The sequence below is a fragment of the Marmota monax genome, unplaced genomic scaffold (assembly GCF_021218885.2).
Source record: "Marmota monax isolate L192 unplaced genomic scaffold, Marmota_monax_Labrador192_F-V1.1 WCK01_AAM20220418_F8-fsc00036, whole genome shotgun sequence".
Taxonomy (NCBI): domain Eukaryota; kingdom Metazoa; phylum Chordata; class Mammalia; order Rodentia; family Sciuridae; genus Marmota; species Marmota monax.
Window position 1 is genome coordinate 5,435,560 of NW_026694491.1, and position 22,531 is coordinate 5,458,090.

A 22,531-nucleotide genomic window follows, 5' to 3' on the forward strand; every position below is an offset into this window, starting at 1 on the left:
AAGGAAGGGACCACACCTGCATATTCTGTATGTTGTGTTAATGTTTATCATTTGGCAGTTGATCACTTTTATTCTGCTTGGAGCTTAGGAGAGCTATGGGACATCCCAGTTCCTGAATATTTGACCTCTCACATGAATCAAAGCCATGAACGGTTAGTTAGTTCACAGTCCAGTCTGTGAAAAGCAGACTGAGCACAGCTGAGCACAACCTCAGCTGCAGATTCTTGATTTCATTGCAAACAGCTGAGAGTATGTAAACAGGAGAGAAGAGGAGCTGCCCCAGTGGGCTGTTTGTCAACCACTAATTCACTCAGCAAGCACTGAGGTCCTATTGAGAAAGCCTATGGGATGGACACAGGTAGCTTATTAGGCTCTCCTCTTTAGAGAGGCTTCTGAGTAATGGGGAGCAAACGTTATGCAAATACTTACCTTACCTAATAGAATAAGCAATCTGCAGGGCAAAAGCAAAACTGGGAAAAGCACAAAGGAAGCCATGGATTCCAGCTCAGCATGAGCATCCTGGAAAAGACAGTTTTGGAATCTTTGAAAGGTACATTGGAAAGGAGATCTGGAAGCCTGGGCTGGGCAGAGGAGCTAACACAGAAATATCAAAGTTCTTGAAGTATTCAGGGCGGCTGACTTAACAGACAAACAGAATATAATTAAGGGTGATAACTAAACTTTGGTATAATTCTTGGCTCTTGTTTCTTTTTAGGCTATAGCCACAATTATTTGAGGCCTCCCACTTTCAGATCTGTAAAGCAGAGCTAATGACCCCTGCCTTGTGGAGCTGTGGGGACTGCATGGGGGAGGGTGTGTGCAGCTCCAGCCTCACTCTGGTGGTTGTACGTAGACAGGCTCCAAGCATCACGATGGCCAGGTCTGTTGTATGTGTCTGTGTCGGTCAGCTCTTCATCACTATGACCAAAATACCCAACAAGAACAACTTAGAGGAGGTACAGTTTTAATTTGGGGCTTAGCTTCAGGGGTCTCAGTCCACCATCGGCCAACTACACTGCTCTGGGCCCAAGATGAGGCAGAACATCATGGTGGAGAGGCCTGGAAAAAGGGAAGCTGTCATGACAGCCAGAGAGACAAGATAGAGTCCAAGGGTACATCCCAGTGGCCCACTTCCTCCAGCCACACCCTGCTTGCCTACTGTTACCAGCCAGCACAGTAGTCCTTTCAGATTATTAATCTATCAAATGGATTGATCCACTGACTAGGTTACAGTTCTCATAATCTAACTGGACATTCCTACATTGTCTAACATGAGCTTTGGGGGGACACCTCACATCCAAACCTAACAGTGTCTGAGAGGATACAAAGCACCCCGCATGGAGCTCCTCGGGGTCCGAGGTGCTGAAAGACTGCAGGACAGGTGCTGGCCGTCTGTCCTTCAGAATCTCGATTAAGCACATGTGCCTCCCAAGAGTGCCCACCCTGTGTGTTTTGGGGTAAGAGAGGAAAAGGAGGAGACAGACAGTCCTCGGCAGTAGGCACACCTGCCCCAGGGCTGGCCTTTTTTCTCTGCCTACTGACCCAGGGCCTTGGAGACTCATTTTTCTCACCCTTTCAAGCCACCTCCATTCCTCAATACATGAGGGTGGTTCTCCGGGAGCAGAGCATGGTGTTCCCACCTTGCCTTCCTCGCTGTCCTCTCCATCTTGTTGACTGACCAGAAACCAGTGGGAATGAGCAAATGTGGGTGAGCAAGGTGCAGTCCCCCTGCAAGGCTGGTTCAGTAGGACCCAGGGCTCTGGGGCTCCCTTTCCTTCTGAGTTAGGAGCCAAAAATCTCAGTGGACATATGTTCTGGGTTTAGTCCTAAAAGTGGGCTTCCTGCTTCCTCTTCAGAACTCACCCCGCCCTGTCCTCACAGGAGGGAGCTGGCGCCCTTCAGGAAGGCCTGGAGAGCTGGGGGCCCAGTGGCGGCAGGATGCTTCCCTCTCCCACACTACCCGTGTTCCAGGTGCCCAAGTTCCCAGAGCTGTTCCTGGAGACAGCCCCACGGGGTCATTTTTCCACAGTGTCCTCCCCGGGAGACATGGCCATTCTTCACCTGCTGTTGGTGCTCAGCGCAAGGTCAGTTGTTCTTCCTTACCACGGCCTACCCCTGCTGTGCTTCCAGGGACGATCTTTTAAAATCTGGCCCTTTCCCCCTTTCATTTAATCCTGTGTGTATTTAGTGTGTAGCGAGTCTTTACCGAGTCAGACTGATTTTGTGAGAGATGAGTTTGTATTAATTCAAAGTGTGACTTATAAGCTATTTTGAAGAAATATGTATTTTCCGGTGCATACAATTCAAAGTAGATTATCGTTGTTGCCTGGTAGAGGCTTAATGAGAAGACAATTATTTCTAATTACAGTATCTAGTGTGTGTGAGTGCTTGAGGATGCTTGAGGAGTTTGTTTTTGAGACCCTTAAACACTGCCTCGTCATCCTTACACTATGGATTTGCACACCACCGTCTCTAGAGACAGGGTAGGGCTGTCAGTGGTGCACATCCTCTCGCCCTGGTTCCAGATGTTCTTGATTTCAGGGGAACCAGATATTACTCTACCTTGGGATGCTCCAGCGTTTCCTTAGTGAGTGATGCCGAGAGGGGAAGGGGAGGATGCTGGACAAAATGAAGCCTCATGGTAAAACCAACGGCTCCGTTCCCACACCATGCGCAGTGCACTGACTTAAAGCTCAGCGTGTGCTACTGTCGACTTGAACTACAAGGAAATGGGTTCCTTGCCCAAACAAATCAGAATAAACATTTGACCAAGACACTAATAAAATGTCCTTTGGGATGCCAGGTGAAGATCCCTAAAATTGTTCCTTTCTAGCACATGGTGGGGGAAAGGCCTGGTTTTCTTCTTCCAAAGAATGTAGCAACCGGGGAGTCTGAGCGGGTGTCCACAGGAACACACAGACACGTCTCTATCAGAAGATGATGAGAGAGGTGGCTTGGTGAGCCTTCAGAGTTATTTCGGTACAGGTTAGCTCCAGACCAAGTTAACAGGAAAACCAGGTGTTCACTGCCTGGCTGGGTATGTCCACAGGGGAGCAAGAAGGAAGCTGTTTCAGAGTTCTGTGTATGTTACCAGTAGAGAACTAGTAGGAAGCTGCTGTCCTGTAGCCACACAGAGGACCCCTGTAGGGCCGTGCTGAGCGGCACCCCTTCCCTCAGCGCAGGGAGAGTGCCTTGCCCTCCCTCCAGGCACATGCAGGTCTTCCTTGATAGGTCCTTAGACATGGCTTGCTTCCTCCCTGGGTCCTTTCTCTTGTTTTTACCTTTTGCTTCTATTTCATTCTCAGAGCAGTTATAAATACCTGGGCACTGTTCCAATAAAAGCAGTAAGCTTTTTATCCTTATAGTCATTTGGCCTAAATCAGTGTTTGAGACCATGGATCAAGAAGAATAGGCTATCGGACTCCGTCAAGCCTGAGATGGGGGCAGCTTCTGGAAGCAATCATAGGCTGTGCAGGGGACGTTGCAGAGATGATGACACCTGGTCCAGCCTGAGGGGGTTTCCCACAGAGTGCTTGACTTAGGCCCAGCATGTCCACACAAGCCTGGGCAGTCATGCTGGGGACACTGCAGAGTGGGCTTTCACACGGTCAGTCTTGTGTGTCATAAATCTCAGTCGAGCTCCAGCTGAACTGTGTATTGTCTATGGACTTCAAGAAATATACATTCTTTTCAAGGCTCTGTGTTCTCAGAACACAGATGTGAAGAAAGTGTGAACACATCCACAATCTTGGTCATAGTGTCCGATTCATCATAAAAGCACTCCGTTGTTAGGGAGGCTCTGGAGACAGATGGCCTGCATTTCCATCCTGCTGTGCCATTGACTAGCTCTGCGCCCCCGCCACTTACTTAACTTCTCTGTTCCTAATTTCCTTGTTTGTAAAATAGCAGAACCTGCCTCAGAGAGTGCTTAATCTTATAGTAAGATGCTGCACTTATCACTACTGTGACCTTTCACTCCTGGGCGTGGAGCTAGGCGTGGGAGTTAGTGGGTAGCATAGTGTAGAGGAAGTCACAGGTGCGTCTCTTTGAGTAGTAGAATCTTAGGATCCTGTGACTGATTCACCTCCAGCACCAGAAACTCCAGCGCAACTGGGTCCTACAGCCAAGCACACACTTGTTGGCACAAGCAAGAAATAGACCTTAAAAAAAAAAAAAAAGAAGGCACTGGCAGCTGCAGGAACAGCCTTGGCTCTAGCCCTGAAGCAAAGTTCAGCTGAAATGAGATAGTGATGAGGACGCCTAGGCCACAGAGACTTTAAAAGCTTTTACGTACTGGTTGTGGAGCTCCTCGTGGGCTTGTGTAAATCTGCACCCACTAGTGCTCTGGAACACCGTGGCCCTGGAACCGGCAGCCTTGAAGGACCTCGCCCTTCCTTACATGTCTAAGCTCAGCCTTCTTAAGAGGTGGGGCCTCGTGGAAGTGATGAGGTCATCGGGGCTCTGCCATAGTGGCAGAGGTTTATCACATGGCCTTGGGACTAAGCAGGCAGTTGTCACCTTCCATCATTCTGACCTTTCTGTGCCTGTGCATGTTCTTGCTGCCTGTGCCCCTCAGAACCTCAGAGGACCCCTGCCTCAGTCCATGTCATTCAGGACTGTCTTATCTCTATTTCTTTAAATTTCTTGTTTACTTATACTTTTATTTTTATTTTTATGTGGTGCTGAGGATTGAACCCAGTGCCTCACCTGTGCTAGGCAAGTGTTCCACCACTGAGCCACAACCCCAGCCCTGTCTTTATCAATTTCTGTTGCTATAACAAAACACCTGAGGATGGGTAGCTTATAAAGGGGTTTATTTAATAATTCTGGGGGCTGGAGGGTCCAAAAAGCATGGCATCAGCATCCTGGTGAGGCTCCTGCCTGCACCATAACATTACAGAGAAGCTGAAAGGGAACTTGTCATGTGTAGAAGGATCCAAGGGTATGAGGTAACAACCGGCTCTTGGGGAAGCCATACACTGCTGTGAGAGCAGCATTCAAGCATCCACTATGGCAGAGCCCCGATGACCTCATCACTTCCACGAGGCCCCACCTCTTAAGGTTCTGTCACCTCACGCTGCCATAGTGGAGACCAGGCTTCTAGACATGCACTTGAGGGAGACAAACCACATCCACACCATAACAAGGGTCCACAGGAACCCCACTTCTCCCTTCCAGTTCATCCCTTCGGGCTGTGGGTGGTGTGTTTGCACTGGTCATGCATCCCTGATGGTGGAGTTCCCCCTGGGGCTGTGGGGGTGAGTGCGGAGTGTGAGGGGAGACGCCCCCTTTGGAAGCCTGAGCAGTGTGCTCCAGGCAGCACCTGACTGAGTTGTGCTGTCTCCCCGGTGGGAGGGAAGCTGACATGGGGTGGCACAGGAGCTGGGATTGTGGCTGGATGACTCAGGGTCAGCTCTTGATGTCTGTCCAGGACGTAGGCTTCCTCAGCCTTTGTTCTAGAACATTGAGTGACAGTAGAAGTGTCTCTGCTGCCGGAAGGAAATTACAAGTAGCAATGGTGTTTCCCCCCGGTGTGCTGGTGGTCTGCCTTTCATCCAAGGTAATAACACCAGGAGCTCTGGGAGGGCTGAAAGAGGCTAGCTGTCATTTTTTAAAAACATCTTTTTTGCCAAAGCAGTAATACATTTTATGTTTAAAAATTGGAAAATACAAAGGCATATTGGGAAAAAAAAAAAAAAGATGACACCTTGTAACCCACGGTGCAAAAGTAACTATTGTTAACACTTCGAAGTGTGTTTCCCTTTAAGATATCACATACAGGCACATTTTAAAATGAAATCTGGATAAAAATAGCAAAATCATTGTCAAAAAATGTTAAAATCATTCTACATGCCGGGAGGTCTTTAAGCACTTTACATGCATTATCTCATTTATTCCCCACAGTTTCTTTTTGAGAAATCATTATGTCCAACTTTAGAAGAAGAAACTCAGGCAAAAAGAGGTTAAGTCATTTTTGCAAGGTCACACAGCCCATAAAGGTAGTGGCAAAATGAAAACCAAAGCAGTCTGTCTTGATTATATTGCAGGCGATCTTGACTATGTTGCAGTTTGTCACATAGTAAAACAGCTTAAATTAACATTTCCTAGAATTAACGCTGACTTGTTTGGTTCTGTCTCCTTATTCTATGGATTAGGGAGTAGAAGCCCACTGACATGACTTGATTTACCCAAGAACACATAGCTAGTGAATGTCAGTGCCAAAACGAACCCACGTCTCCTGATCCACATAGTCCACAAGCATGCTGATGCCAGGTGATCTGGGAACCTTTTGTTCTTCTTCCCCATGTCCTGACCCGGAAGCCCAGGTGCACGGTGTGGAGCCAGTGCCAAGCCCAGGTTAGGTGAAGCGTGCAGAACTCACAGCTTTTCCAAGCACATACGCTAATTTCAGTTTGTGCTCAAGGAATTTATGAGCATTGAACAGTAATGTTTATGGCTGGCCCTCAATTATCCATGCAGTGCTCCAGCTATAAAAGGCTGAAAGGTACAGCTCCTAAATAGTTCTACCTTTATACCCACATCGAACATTTTTAACTGAGACTTGCTGACAAGCAGTAAGATTGATGATTTGGACTTTAAATGTTGTTGCTTCCCCCAATCTGTCTCTTGAGGACATGCCAGGCATTGTTAGGACTTTGAAGTAAGGCAAAAGTCAGCCGGCCCTCTGCATAAGCCCTGGTGTGTATAGGAGCTGGCCAGATCGCAGCGTGTAAGAGAACCAGGCTCATTACGTGGAGACCACCCAGTTGGCTGACCAGCCCAGCAGGGAATTAAAGGAGGAAGAACAGGTGGTGACTTACTGCCCAGTTTGGTAAGGTAATGTGTGTAAACCTTTATATCTCCAAACAGAGAAGAGAATTTCTTAGTAGAGAATGTCAGGGTGCCAGGCACGGTGATACACACTCATAAATACCAGCGACTGGAGAGGCTTGAGGCAGGAGGATCACAAGTTCAAGGTCAGCCTCAGCAAATTGGTAAGATTTTGTCTCAAAGTAAAAAATGTCTTAAAAAGGGTTGAGTATGTAACTCAAGTGATAGAGCACCCCGGAGTTCAATTCCTAGTACCAAAAGAGAATGTCAAACAGGTTTTTCAAAAATTTTTTACAACTTAATCTGATCTGATCTATGTGCTCCAAGAGGGCAAGAATGAGTTCTCATGGAACTTAGAATGTTGAACATAAGAGTATGTGTGTAACAGGCAAACTAATGTACACCTCTTAAGGTCGGGATCATGGTTACCCTGGTGGTGGGGGTGATACAGTTGTAATTGAAGGGGACCCAGGGCTTCTGCTGTGTTTCTTTAATTGGGTGCCAGTTACGCAGTATGTTCAGATTGTAAAAATTCATTGCGTTATTTACATGTGCTTTTTTATGAGTGTAAGTTGTACTTCAGTTAAAGTTTAAGGTCCTTATTCATGTTCTTATAGCTTGCTGCACATTAATATTTGGGGAAAAAAATCTCTAGTTGAATCAGTTTGAAATGGTGCAGAATGCATTATCTGGGTATTGGGGAGAAATCTCCACCTGGAATTGTCAGGGCTACCTGGGCAGAACTTGTATTTTATTCTGTGAACATGCATCTTAAATAACTTCAGTATTGTTAAGGTTTGAACATGAGGTGTTCACCAAAAAGCTCATGTGTGAGACTGCAAGAAGGGTTAGAGGAGAAAATGATTGGGCTATAAGAGCCTTAGCCCAATCAGTGAGTTAATTCCCTGATGGGATTAATTGAGTAGTAACTGAAGGTAGGGTGTTGCTGGAGGAGGTGTCATTTGGGGGTTGTGCCTTTGGAGTAAATGTTTTGTATCTGGCAAGTGGAGTCTTTCTTTCTGCTTCCTGATCATCATGTGAGCTGGATCCCTCTGCCACATTCTTCCAGTGTGATGTTCAGCCTCATCTCGAGCCCTGAGGAATGAAGCCAGATGTCTATGAACTTGAGACCTCTGAAAACCTGTGAGCCCCTAAATAACTTTTTTCCTACTTCACAATTATTCTGGTCAGGTCTTTTAGTCTCAGCAGCAAAAACGCTGACTATAACAAGTGTAGACCCCTTGGAGTAAAGAATGATATCACTATAGCTCTTGAAACATTTATTGACAGCCTCCTGTGGATGAGGGAAGTGCCGGCTACAGGCTGGGTGCAGCTCTGATGCCCTCTCTCCTGGGTCACTCCCTTGCAGTCTGCTGGGGGTTAAAGTACAGATGAGGGATAAGAGGAAGGTGAGAGGTGCTTCAGGATGAGCCCAGGACTGCAGGAGGAGCTCAGAAAGGAGAAGCAGGTTTTCTGGAATTGGAAAAGGCTTCTTGGAAGAAGGGGCATTTGAAATTAAAAGCATGTGTAGGGGTTGATAAGAAGCAATAGATGGCTGGGTGCGGTGGTGAACACCTGTAATTCCAGAGGTGCAGGAGGATCACAGTTCACAGCCAACCTCAGCAACTTAGTGAGGCCTTGTCTCAAAATAAAAAGGGCTGGTAGTGTGGCTCAGTGGTTGAGCACCCCTGGGTTCAATCCCTGGTACACACACACAAAAAAAAATAGTAGTAGTAGTAGTAGTAGTAGATGAGTGGCCGGCAATGGGAATGTACGCACAAGGAAGTCTCACTGTTTCTGGGAACTTTGGGTGGTTTGGTTGGCATCCTTCAGAAACAAGTGAGGCCTGAAAGTTGATAGAGCTATACGGTAGCCAGGTTGTATTATTTCATTTGAGAGGCATAAGGGAGCCAGGGTTTCTAAGCAGCAGCATAATCAGAACTGGTATCTCTAGTAAAATCAAACTTCTAGGTTCACTGACGGTACTATTACTGTTAATTACCACGTCTGCTCCAAATGAACATTTTTTGTGTTTTCTGCTTTCTTTGGTTGTATTGTTTAGACCCATTTCTGTTTGGGTCCACTAATGAGCCACAGGTACACAGCCTCCTTGAGCTTCCTGTGGTCCCCCCTCTAGGACTTGAAGATCACCCTTTTTGTCCCCAACACTCACCCTGTGCCTTGACTATTTGAAGTCACAGTTCCTCTGTACTGTTTTCATACATCCTGTTTTCTAGGCTTACAGCAATTTGGCTTTTATTTCCTTTCACCTTTCCTGCACGATGTGCTTTTGACAGATAAAGCAACCAGTGTCATTTATGCAAATTGAACATGGGAAGAGAAGCCAAGAAATGACATTAACAAGCTTTTTAAGTTATGGAGGAGGCCTGACCCGCTGGCTTGGGATTGTATCCTGCTGTACTGTTGGGCGCCTTCTGAGGGACAAAGCACTGGACAGGATATATCACGTAGTGTGTATCATTGTTAAAAATGGTCTGTATCCACATTGGGCTCGTTCTAAGCACTCTGAGGTCTGTTGAGTTAATTCCTTGCTGAATTTTTGCTGCTCAGTCTGTTAGTCCCTTTAAAAAAAAAAAAAAAGTAACTTGTGCTTAGTATTGCTTTGTCTGGGCTAGGCTTGTGGCTCAGTGGTAGAGCACTTGCCTAGTATGCGTGAGGCACTGAGTTCAATCCCCAGCAACACATAAAAATAAAACAAATAAAGGTATTGTATTCATCTACAACTAAAAAAAAAATTTTAAGAAAATATTCCTTTGTCTTCCATTGGGTTTCTCTTAGACCCTGTATCATGGCATTATTCTAACCAAAGGATTGTCAACTTGAGAACTGAGATGCTTAGTTTAGATCTTCTGAGCTGTTGTTTGGAGATTGTGCTTAAACTCTGCAGAGACCTAGTGTTCATCCTCTGAGGACAGTCAGAGTAGGGTGCATTCACTGGTGAGAAGACTTGGGTTAGGCGATTTGGATTCAAATCCTGACTCTTGGAACCCTCAGTTTCTACACATTTATGGATTTAGCCGTCCTTGGCCTAGCACAGGAATGCGGTTCCAACAAGGTGACGTCTGTTGAAACACCCACGTCACCTGGCACGATCTTTCCCTTGTAGGCTCCTGCTCCCCTTGAGGGTGCTCAGGGCTCTTTGCAGTTCTTTTTCCTCTGTGGCCTGTGAGTGAGAAAGCTATTTCGTGTGGTCTTTGGGTTGACATTATTTCTTTAAAAAAAAAAAAAATCACTGATTATGGTTTGGAGTTACTTGTTTCTGTTTCTAGATTCTGCTGTGTTACTCAGTGACTAAAGTTTACCTTGCATTGTGTTTTCCAATCACATCTATTTATTTAAAAAAATAATTTTCTTGTGCTGATGGATGTACCTTCTGGATCTTTACTTCCTTTTTCCTTCTTCCTTCTCTTGGCCAACAAGTAATTTCTAAATTAGATGCGTTTCCCATAACGGAGACAGGGCACGACAGGCCTCCCAGTCACCTGGAAACCAGGACAGACTGGTGACCTTATTCCATTCTGCATTTTCTGACAGCAAATGGGATGCCCTGCAGACACGATTCTCGTGTCTAATTAGTATACGTGGGGTGTCGGAAAGAGTTGGGCTGTCCTGCCTTCAATTTGGACGGTACAGAGTGTTGATCCCATAAAAACTGCACTTTGAAAATCTGAACTTAAAGTATGTTTGTCGTGTGTGCACACATCCTGTCATAGTAACTGCCTCCTTGACATCAAGGTTTAAAGTGCTTTGCCTCCGTCTCTTTCAGGTAGAACGTCATGATATGAATACCTTAAGCCTGCCCCGGAACATACGCCGTGGGGGGTCGGACACCAACCTCAACTTTGACGTCCCAGATGGCATCCTGGACTTCCACAAGGTCAAACTCAGTGCAGACAACCTGAGACAGAAAATTCTGAAGGTAACAGAACAGATCAAAATTGAGCAAACATCCCGTGATGGGAATGTCGCAGAATATTTGAAGCTAGTCAGCAGCGCCGACAAGCAGCAGGCGGGGCGCATCAAGCAGGTCTTTGAGAAGAAGAACCAGAAGTCGGCTCACTCCATTGCACAGCTGCAGAAGAAGTTAGAGCAGTATCACAGAAAGCTCCGAGAGATCGAACAGAATGGAGCCTCCAGAGGCTCAAAGGACATTTCCAAAGACAACCTGAAGGACATACATCACTCTCTGAAAGATGCCCACGTGAAGTCTCGAACTGCCCCCCATGGCATGGAGAGCAGTAAGTCGGGCATGCCAGGGGTATCCCTCACTCCACCTGTGTTCGTTTTCAATAAGTCCAGAGAGTTTGCCAACTTGATTCGAAATAAGTTTGGCAGTGCCGACAACATCGCGCACTTAAAAAATTCCTTAGAGGAGTTTAGGCCTGAGGCCAGTGCAAGGGTCTACGGGGGCAGTGCTACCATCGTGAACAAGTCCAAGTACGGCAGCGATGACGAGTGTTCGAGCGGCACATCAGGTTCGGCTGACAGCAATGGGAACCAGTCCTTCGGGGCTGGTGGGGCTGGCACGCTAGACAGCCAGGGTAAGCTCAGCATGATCCTGGAGGAGCTGAGGGAGATCAAGGACACCCAGGCCCAGCTGGCAGAGGACATCGAGGCACTGAAGGTGCAGTTTAAGAGGGAATATGGTTTCATTTCTCAGACCCTGCAAGAGGAAAGGTACAGGTATGTCAAAGCATTCTGCTGGAATTCTTTGGAAGTGCGAGTAACTAACTGCAAAGTTTGTCTACTTGAAAGTGACGTGTTTTCAATAAATATGGCTATGGATCAGAAGGCATTTAGGGATCAATAGTTCTTTCCAACTTTCATAATTCCAATTTTCATGATTTGTAACAATTGGAGAAAGTCATTATATGCGTGGGTCTCTTAAAATATCACTATACAGTCTGACTCATGCGCCTATTAAGATACTTACTCAGAAGGCTTCTGTTATAGTTTTATTAGCACTAATTCAGAGTTATATATTTGATTTTCCTCTATTATAACAGTCATATAAAAATTAATCATTGTACAACAAGATAGGTTTTATTTGGTATGTTGGTCTTGAAGTCTTCATGTATTTTTATGTGCTGTATTTTATTCATTAAATTTTTTTCACCATAAATAGTTTTCAGAAGTAACCGTAAGCTGGGCACAGTGGTGCACTCCCATAATCCCAGCAACTCAGGAGGCTGAGGCAAGAGGGTCACAAGTTCGAGGATAGCCTCAGCAACTTAGCAAGGCTCTGAGCAACTTAGCAAGATCCTGTCTCAAAATAAAAATAAAATGGGTTGGGGATGTGGCTTAGTGATTAAGCATCCCTGGTTTCAATCCCTGGTGTCCAAAAAAAAAAAAAAAAAAGTTTGTGGTACCTATGATATAATCACTTTGTGTATTACTTAAGAGACCTTTAAAAGGATTGTTTACAATAATTGCAACATTTGGCACCTGTATAGCCATACCAGGAAAATCATTAAATCTGAATCATACTTTTTTTTGTCTCCTTTTAAAAAAAACTCTTCTCTCAGGTGACCCACATAAACGTCTAGAACTGGCATTGATCACAGTCATTCCAAGCTAAGTCATCTTCCTCAAACAGTGCATCCATCCTGTTTAAAGCAGACATAGGTTTCACACTACAGACAAGTCCTCTCTGCACAGGGCGGAGCATGGGAACAGGAATCTCGGTGGTCCTCTTACTTTAGATTTGGACTTTTGGTAAATGATACCTGATAAGCCAATCTGTACTTTGTGACAGGTTTAATTTTTTTTATTGACATTTAAGTTCCAAGAGCCACAAAGCGTATCCATATGAGTATATACTCTGGGCAGGGATGAATTTAGCTGCAGAGTAGAGGCTGATAGTAACGGCCTCTCTTTCCTTCTGGCCATAAACCCTCAGGTACTGTGGGGCCAGAAGACAGAGAAGCCACTGCAAATGTGCTGGGTCCTTGCCTTGGGCAGGGTCCTGCACAGCCCTGGTGAATGTGTGGGCCCATGAGTTCTGTCCTGTGTCCCTGCCACCAGTTCAGGTGCTAGTGTGACATGGGTGGAGAAGCCAGATTTGGGATTGGGTGAAACCTCGAAGGTGAAGACCACATTAAGAGCCCAGAGACCAGTTCTTTCCAGAGCTGGAATTCAGGGCTATCCCACAACTATATTTACAATTTTTGGAAAAATGGCCTGCCAAGGGGTGGAAACAAGCCAAGGGGCCCTGGCAGCAGTAAGATCCTAGAATGCGCATCCTAGAATGCGCTGTTAGAAGACCTGTGAAATGCCTCGCTCAGAATGGGTTCCCCTCTCTGTCAAGGTACGAGCGCCTGGAAGACCAGCTGCATGACCTGACGGACCTGCACCAGCATGAGACGGCCAACCTGAAGCAGGAGTTGGCCAGCGCTGAGGAGAAGGTGGCCTACCAAGCCTATGAGCGCTCCAGGGACATCCAGGTGCCTTCCCTCCCCTGGCTAGACATGCATGCCCCTGAATTCCCCCGGGCTCAGTGTTGAGGACTTAATTATCCTAGAGCTTACGGGATTCCTGGTGTGGGGGACAAAATCTTTTCTCTGCACAACATTTCTTCTCCACCTGCTGACCCCATTAGCGCATGTTATAGACATTGCTAAGTCTGTATCCTGTACACTTTCTGCCTAACTCAGTTAACAAGTATTTATTATCTACCTCAAGATAATAAAATGATTTTTAAAAAAATTAAAATATGAAGCCAGGTATGGTGGCGCACACCTGTAATTCCAGCAACTCAGGAGCCTGAGGCAGGCAGATTGCACATTCAAGGCCAGAGCCTCTGCAATTTAGTGAGACCCTGTCTCAAAAAAATTAAAAGAGCTGGGAATTTAGCTCAGTGGTAAAGCTCCCCTGAGTTCAGTCCCCACTAACAGGGCAAGGAAATTTAAAGTATAAGACAGACCTTGCCTTCAAGAAGCTTTATGCTGAGATGGTGAATAACCCAACGCCAAGGGGCCCGAGACATGTGAGCAAGGGCCAGGATGAGTGGCACGGACCCTAAGGCCATAGAAATGCAGCAGGGGGGAGCAGGCGGGTGACTCAGTGGTAAACCTCAGGCTTCAGTCCCAGGTCGGCCGTTACCAGCTGTGTGGTCCTGAGCAAGCCTGTTTGCTCCTCTGTAGGGTATCTTTCATGCTTGTAAGAATTTCAGGCATTCAAGAGCACCCTGTGTGACAACACTAGCAAAGCCCTTCTTTACATGTCTCCTTTTCCCCCCATTTACTCAACAGCCTGTTAAGGTTGTTCCTATTATTGGCTCCACTTCTTAAATATAGAGACTGAGGCACAGAGAGGTGAAGTGCCTGAGTAAGGTCTTGCACATTGTCCTAAGTAATGAATGTGAATTAAACTCCTGAGGATGGTGGGACTGGAAGGGCCAGGTAGGGTCCCAGTGGATAGAAGAAAGGGATAACTGGATCCGTATGAACAAAGGCCCATCCGGAATTTCCTAATGTGATACCACCACTGTCATGAAACAGCCCTGGGCTTCTTGATCACCTTTCTTTAAAAAAAAAAAAAAAATGTAGCCTTACAGTAATGTTCTTCTTTGGAGACAGTGGCTGTTTTCTCCCACTCTATGACGGCCACCAGCAGTCTTGAGTGAACCTCACTTTACAAGGGAGAAAATTGAAATGTGAAGATAGTGATTTCTCCTGCAGTGTGTGAGCTGCAGTTTCATCTGCACAGGTTTTTTTCTACCCTGTATGGAGGGCTGAGCCTGTGCAGTCCCAGATGTCTGCTTGTACCATTCTGGGAACCAAAGCATCATAGAGCACAGTGCCAAAGACACGTGGTGGATTGCTGGCTCTGCCCTAGGTTAGGAGACACCTTCACCACCCACTGGTTTGAGAAGCCTGAACCCATTTTAACTGTTAAATGTTGCTTAGTGGACGATATAGTCTTTTACTAGGTCATTCTATTTTAGAACAGGCCTAGAGTGTCACTGGGTTGTATCTTGAACATTCAGTTTTCTTGTTTAGGGGATGGTTTGAGTTAGTGTTGTTCTCTTTTCTAAGAAACATTCTAGGGGTAAAGATGAAAGGAGGGACTTCACAAAGGGAATTGAGATATTCAGAAGCGTTCATTTCAGCATTTTCTGGTTTTCAGCTCTAGCTTGAAATTGTAAAAAGAACACCTGTGTAAATAACTGCAGGGCGCCAAATCCCGGCTCCACTGTTTACTGTCTGTGTGACCCTGGATGTTAATGTTCTGTGCCTCAGTTTCCTCATCTATAAAATGGAAATATTAATGAGCTATATTTGAAAAGGCCAAGAAGATCAAACCGGATGATACATTTAAAGCATAGACGTCTGGCTGACTTTATTTTCTTGTTGAGTAGCCACAGTCCTCAGGGCTTGCAGCAGGTGGGCCTGCCAACTTCACCTCTTCCTGTTTCCTCGGTTCTTCTAACTAGGCGTGTAACAGGGATGAGCTGGGATGGATGAGGGTGGCTGTTGCCTTCAGGAACACAGTGTTTTATTGTTTTAAGCAATTGAGAGTCCCCACCGTCCTTTTAGCCCTGAATTCCCAATTAAGACTATCTGAAGATAACCCCTGTGTTCTCATCCCCAGTAAGTTTAATACTGGATCCAAAGAAATACTAAAAATTGTGGGGCTTAATATCTCTAGGTCCTGTAATCAAAATTCCTTGCAATTCACTACTTACTTAATTTTCTGGAGTTTTCTTTTAGTTAAAAAAAAAAAAATTGACAGTGGTTCCAGGCAATTCTAAAATTCATTTGTACAAGCAGTTAATCAACCCAGTCAAAGATGAATGATTGTGCCTGAAATTTCGATTTTTTTTTTTTTTCGCCTCATTCTGTCACCTTTTTTATACCATGTCTGTAGTGCAGGAAGCCTTGGGCCTGCTGTTGGAAAGCATGCCTGCTTCCTGGGCACGTGCCTGCTACTGCGGAAAGCCAGCGCTGTTTAGCATGTGAAGATCTGAGGAAGTTTTATCCTTTTGGTTGGTAGCCTAGTATGATGAAAGTTACTATAGTAACAGAACCCTGTTCTTTAGCCCATAGCGTATATTCAGCAGAAGAAAAACAAATCAACGTTGAAGCCATTATGCTTGCTTAAAACCTGCAAAGATGACTATTTTAATCGCATAAAGATACTGGCAAATGATGTAGACATCAGGCTAGTGAACTAAAGGGGTCTTACTCTATAGTGACGTCCTTTTCTCCCAAGGGACTCACTGGCTTTTCTCTCCCGAACCTCACATTCTGTTCCTGGCACCCAGGGTTTTTATATTCAGCCAGTGCGTAGCAGGTGACATGCTGTGTGGAGCACTGGCTCTGTGCTGGAGTGGTGGGCCTAGGCCCTGTCTGCATGCAGCTCATGTCCCCTGGTTGGAGGGACATCTCCCCTCAGGATGTGACATTCAAGGTGTGACCTAAAAGACCAGTGGGAGATCAACAAGTAGAGAGAGGTAGGAGTTGGAAAGACACATACTACAAGCAGAGTGTACAGATTTTATAAAGGCCCGGATGTTAAGTATATGCTCCTTTTCAGAACTTGGGAAAAGCCAGTTTGCCCAGAGCATGGGGAGGCAGGGTGACTGGCATTAAGTGAGGCAGGAGGGGGTGACCAAACCTGGCCATGCACGTAGATGCCCAAGGCCTGTGGTGAAGATTTGAATGGTGTTAGGAAAAGCAATGTCACAGATATGCATCTTCAGGAGATCACTTGGGCTGATACAAGGAAGATAGATTCATGGGGTTGGGAAATGAGTTGTGTATGTGGGGAGATTTGTATATAGTCATTGCAGGTGGGAGATCCTGGTGACATAGATTGGGTGGCAACTGGGAGGAGAGAGATGGACTATTGAGATAGACATGGATGTTTCATTGATGGAGCAGGTAATGGATTAGATGAGAGGGTGTTGGTGCCTCTCAAGCTTCTGGTGTGAGGATCATGGTGCCTCACAGTCTGAGAAGAAGTGCTGGAGGGGAGGGTTGAGTGCAGGCACTGGGCAGGTGCAGTATATGAATGCACCTTGACCTGTTGCATTGGAGGAGCTTTTAGGAAGCTCTGATGGAGCTGACAGTGTCGGAGGGGACTGCCAGCTGGAGGTGCACTCAGAGTCCTCGTGTCTTAGATATTGGACCTTGGAATGCACAACATCTAGGAAGGTAGCTTGGGGTGGTGGCCTGAGGAGCACAGCATTCAGAGAGCCGATGGGAGCAGAGCTGCCCCGCTCTCCGTCCTGCCTGCCTCCTTCTGCCGCCCTCCTGCCACTTTTCTCCAAAGTCACTGTTATAGGCTAAGCAGTGGACGTGAGAACTAGCAGTGGGGGATCGCAGGTGCCAGAAATGAAGCAGTCTGCCATCACAAAATGCAGTCCTCTCCCACCCCTGGTTTGTCCCTGATGATACCAACAGATGCCAAATTTCAAATCACTTTACTTCAAATACAGGTGTAGTCCAAAAACTTAACCACAGTTCTTCATTTATGGTGTTTTCTGGTTGTATGCACATGCTCATTCAGTGCATGAAAAGCAGGATAAAACAAGCCTTGGGGTTCTTGTTTTTCTGCTTTGTCTGTCATCATCCTCCTTGTTGGCGTGGGGATTTGAGGCATCCCAGGCGTTAAGAGGTTCTGAGCTGGGGTGTGCATGTCTGCATGTGCGCACACGTTTTGCTCACGATCTCAGCAGCGTTTGATCCTCGCTGTCCTCTTGCCCACAGGAAGCCTTGGAATCCTGCCAGACTCGCATTTCTAAGCTGGAGCTCCACCAGCAAGAGCAGCAAACCCTGCAGACAGACGCCGTGAACGCCAGGGTGCTCCTGGGGAAGTGCATCAACGTGGTCCTGGCCTTCATGACTGTCATCCTGGTGTGCGTGTCCACCATCGCCAAGTTCGTCTCACCCATGATGAAGAGCCGCTTCCACATTCTTGGCACCTTCTTTGCTGTGACGATTCTTGCAATATTCTGCAAAAACTGGGACCATATTCTGTGTGCCATAGAAAGGATAATAATACCAAGATGAAGCCACTGGTTCCTGCCTTCACGTTTTCCCAAGTTTTTATTTTAATGAAAACTGTGCAGACTACCAAATTTTTAAATGAACAGTTGTGCTGACTGAAGATTATAAGGACTGGAACTGTGTGGTGTAAATAACTACAATTCTCTTAATTCGGTAGCAGTTGCCAACTCAGTCCCTGTACTTGGTTAACATGAATCTGTTTCAGAGCTCTCCCCACATTGCTCACTGCCTTAATCAGACCAGATTCCCTGCCCACCGGACGAGCCCAGCATGGTGAATCCCTATTTCTTGAGCCCTTGGCATTATTAGCAACCTAGAAGAAAAGGGGCCTCCGTCTCTATTTTCCCTTAAATCTTTTGTCACAGTTGAGCTTTGTGGTGGTTGTGGTGTCCTGTAAACAGCAAGGATATGACATGATTTGAGGAGGAGAAGAAATGTAGGCATTGGCAATGCTGAACACCTGTGGCCTGTGGAAGTATAGCAGATCTCTGTATAATCTGTCCCACTTGGCACAGATGAGCATATGTCCCTATGTACTCAGTGTTCAGTAGTCAATCATACATGACCTCATAATGTGGAAATCTTACACCTGTTTATCCAACCGGTCTATCTTACAAGTTTTGTTGCGCTTTAAATGGTAAGACACTAGGATTATTCCCAGGGAACCACCACCTGATTTTGTCTTAATTCCTTAGCAAATAACCTTTGGAGTATGCAGAAATATTTCCATTTCCTCAACAAACTGGCTTTGTTAATTCTGGGCCCTGTGAAAACCATTCCAGAGTTTTGTGTTTTGGCAAATCTTAATTGTGACAAATCCTCTTTTGAGGAAGGGATTTTTGTGGGATCGGTTTTACTCAGGTCTGTGAAGATGGCAATACTTACTCAGGAAGTAAAATCAAATGATGCTTGTGTTGCAGGGTGTTTTCTTGAAGAAGGACCGCAAAATTGTAGTTTGCAAAGCTAACATCCACTGAGGTAGGAACACTGAAACTGAAAGCATGAGGAAGATATGACATTTGGTCTATTTGGATTGTGACCAGATGAGTGGAAGCCATTCACCTGGATGGAGATTGAGAGGGTCCTTTTAAGGATGTGAAAGGCCAGCAAGAATAGAATAAATTAAATCTAGAATTTGAGCCAAGATTGCCATCTGTCTCTTAGGATCTCACTGAGAAAAGTTCCAAGGTAATAGATTGCCACCCTGCCACTGAAGGAAAGCATTCACAAGTTAATATCTTCGTCCTGTTTGGAGGATTCTATCTTCAGCTCAGATAATACTTTCTTTTTAAATCTGTTTCTCTGTAAAACAAAAAGGAAGACATAGGCGATTTTAATGAGAACTGCTATTCAGCCCCTCCTCCTCCTCCTGGAACCACCCCCACCTTCCCAAGGCCGGTGTAAAGATGCAGATTAATGTAGATTTTCTTCCAGAAGACGTCAGCTCTCCTGGATTTAAATTAAGTGCAATATTTTGCTAACAGTTGTTTTTAGGGAAATCTCCCTGGAAAAAATGTGACAGTGCCATGGTTTGAAAGAATGGAAGAGTTGAGCATTTACTACAAAGTCTAGCACGTGTGCGTGAGACACGACTCAACCTATCTATTTTTTTAAATGTAAGATTCAGTAGTTTTTAGTAAATTCACAAACTGTTCAACCGCAATCCCAGATTCCAGACTGAAGCTTTTTTAAAACAATAAACATTGTTTCATGAAATCTTTGGTTATAAAGTATTTTGTAATCGGAGACAAGGGAGTTACTAGTCCCACCCCATTGCATGGTTATGTCCCCTCTCTGTGCCAGACACCCCCAGGGCTCCCAAGCTGACTGTATACACTGTGATCCATTGAGTCCAGCAGACAGACAAGGGTTCTGGGTCGAGAGCAGGGAAGGAGAAAGAATGGTGTGCTTGCATCAGCCTTTATCCTTAAGAGGAGCTGAGCTCATCTTACTGCTTGGGGATCTTTCTGAGGGGTTCTTTGGACATGCCACAGGTGGGATGGGTGTCGATGCTGCTGGTAGTTCAGAGGGAATGAGTAGGATTTCTACCTTGAGGCTGAGAGCTCTGGAAGGACCCAGGAAGAGAGCACCATTCTGTGAGGGCACACGCCACTCTCTGCCAGCCCCTTGCTGTGACTGACACATCTCAGACCTAGAATCTGTGTGTCTTCTCCCCAAAGAGAGGAGAGAAGAAAATGAGAAGCAGCACGCTCTGCCCCCTCCAGTCTGTAGCCATTAACAGAACCTCCTAGAAACTGGCTCCATTTGGAAATAGTGGAGGGCCTAAATCATCCGACTTGATCATGAATTCCTTTTAAAAATTCATATTTCCATTGACTCTCACTAAGTGTCAAATAACCTTGTTTTCACTTGGACATGCTCTGCCTACATGCACATTTATTTTAACGTCTCATGGAAAGTTCATGAAGCTTTATTCTCACGCTTTTCCGTGTTCTCCTCTTAAGGAACATACCTCTTATTGTTTGTTCTCTTAATGAAATAACATCTTATAAATATACAGTTAAAAAATAGTGATATGGCTGTGACATATTCTGGAATCGGAGATTTAATTGACATTTAAGTCAACTGGCCCCTTGTTTGCACCTTTCCTTGGCAGTAAAAATCCTGTGCCTGTCTGAAGACGAACACCAGTTGTTGGCTGGGTGAAGTACCTTGTCACTGCATAAGCCTTAGTGAGCCATTTAACATGCGGGATTCTAGCGGCAGGTTGTTCAGTGACCTATTATCATCATGATAACTAGGATAATGATGGTTCATTAAAGACAAAAACTTAAAAAATTCTTGTGGGTTTTGAATTACTTCAGCTCCTCTTTGGGGGTATGATTAAGCCAGAACAAAACCTTTTCTTGAAACAAACAAAAAAACCCATACACACACACACACACACACACACACAGTAAAGCAGCACCTAAAGCACTCCAGGGCTGATTTTGGACAGCAGACACAGCCGTCAGGCCGGCATGATCCCTACAGCCTACTGATAGGGTGGAATCTTCTGAAACACCCCTTTCACTTTGGAGATGCTTGGTAATTATCCTGTGGATCAGCATTCTCCTGGCTTTAGCCCTCCTCCTGCCTTGTCAGTCTTACTTTCATTTAGATTTTGCCCCCAGTGTGTATTTATTGCCCTGTCACTTTTCTAGCATATCAGGTTTAATTATAGGTTCAATAATACAGAAGGAACTAGTTTCCCTCAGGCAACTAATTACATGTGTCCTTTTCGGTTGAATTTTAAATACCAAATTATTTTGCATTGAATGGGAACGATGTATTTATTTTTTTTACATTAAATGCAGATAGAGTTGTATTGGTTTGAAACAACTTAAATACTAATCTCAAAATGTGTGATTAAACAATGCATTTTGCTTGTTCCTTTAATTTTGAAGAGTGGGCTGGGGTTGTGAAGACATGGCATTGTTTCAAATTTCAGGCTTATCTGGAGGGGTAAGAAGGCTAAGCACACACACTAGAAGGGAGTGAGTCTCTAAAAGATAAATCTGAAAACAATCAGATTGGCCTATTCACAACAAAAGTGAGTAAGAAGCTTTAAAAAATTCCAGGTAACAGGAGCTTGGTAACCCCTAAGGTAGAGGTAGAACTAACCTACGGTTTTCTGAAGTCAATACAATTCCGTTTATAAAAAGCTGGAAAGTAATGTACCTTGATTGTTCTAGGAATGATTTATGTGTTGTAGTTTTAATTTATTTAAAGCATGTCTGCCATGTTTGTCCTAAGAGAAATGTTTCAACAAAATGTGCTGTTTAAGATGCATTTAGGCAACACTTAGCGGTTTTGAAAGTAGAAACTGGAAATGTTGATTGTGATGTTTGTGAATTTCCATTTTGTGAAATACTACATAGTTTCACGTCAGACTACAATTGTAATTTCTCTGTAGATCTCCACCCCATGGTGGTGTCATCAATGAATTCAAAGCAGGTGCCATTATTTTTTTAAATAAACACTTGACATTAGCTTTGGTGTTAAATAAAAGAGTTAGCTTTCTTAAATTTTCACATTCGTCCAGATTCATCTTAGTAGCAAATGTGTATGTGTGTATAAAATCAGTTGTAATGTACTTTATTTTTTAAAGCAGTTTTAAACAAAGGTGCCTAAAACATATATTGTTTTTGATTTTTTAGCAAAATCGTACAGATTTCTATCTCCTACCCCCACACAGGCACAGCTTCCCCCCGTTATCAACATTTCTTACCAGAGTAGTACATTGTTACAATCCATGAACCAGTATCCACACATAGCCAACCAAAGTCCATGGTTTTGTTAGAGTTCACCCTGATGTTACAGGTTCTGTGGCTTTGGACAGATGTATAATGGCATCATATAGAATAGCTTCACTGCCCTAACAATTCTCTGTGCTCTGTCTATTCATTCCTAACCCCTGTCCTCCCCAATCAGTTTTTAAATTAATTTTAAGTCCTCTGTTCCATAGACATTGGCAAGATGTGACGTATGTATGGTCCATTTCTTGAGCCCTGGGGTAAGGGAAAGATGGTGGTTATTCATAGTCAGACTTGGAATGCTAGGAAACAAGTCCTAGGCTGTGGAAAGGGGAAGTGCTGGTGAGCACTACTGCAGAGCTCATGAGCAGGGATCGCGGAGAGAAGAAGGATGCAGTGCTGGCTCAGGTG

The 22,531-nt window shown here is 45.0% G+C and overlaps 1 protein-coding gene across 8 annotated transcripts in view; it reads left to right on the forward strand.

Annotated features, from left to right (window-relative positions):
- Tmcc3 (transmembrane and coiled-coil domain family 3) overlaps nt 1-21,896 on the forward strand; it is a 262,003-nt gene extending 240,107 nt beyond the window's left edge. For 6 of the 8 annotated variants that reach the window (XM_046419288.2, XM_046419286.2, XM_046419285.2 and 3 more), the window contains 3 exons: nt 10,619-11,535; nt 13,160-13,295; nt 17,565-21,896. In XM_046419288.2, the coding sequence (XP_046275244.1) occupies nt 10,619-11,535; nt 13,160-13,295; nt 17,565-17,867 (1,356 nt within the window). In that variant the 3' untranslated portion in view covers nt 17,868-21,896. Of the gene's footprint in view, nt 1-1,796; nt 2,085-5,120; nt 6,838-10,618; nt 11,536-13,159; nt 13,296-17,564 lie in introns of those variants that run through there. The other 2 variants (XM_058571298.1, XM_046419289.2) reach the window with 2 other exon arrangements.
- The last annotated feature ends 635 nt before the right edge of the window (nt 21,897-22,531 follow it).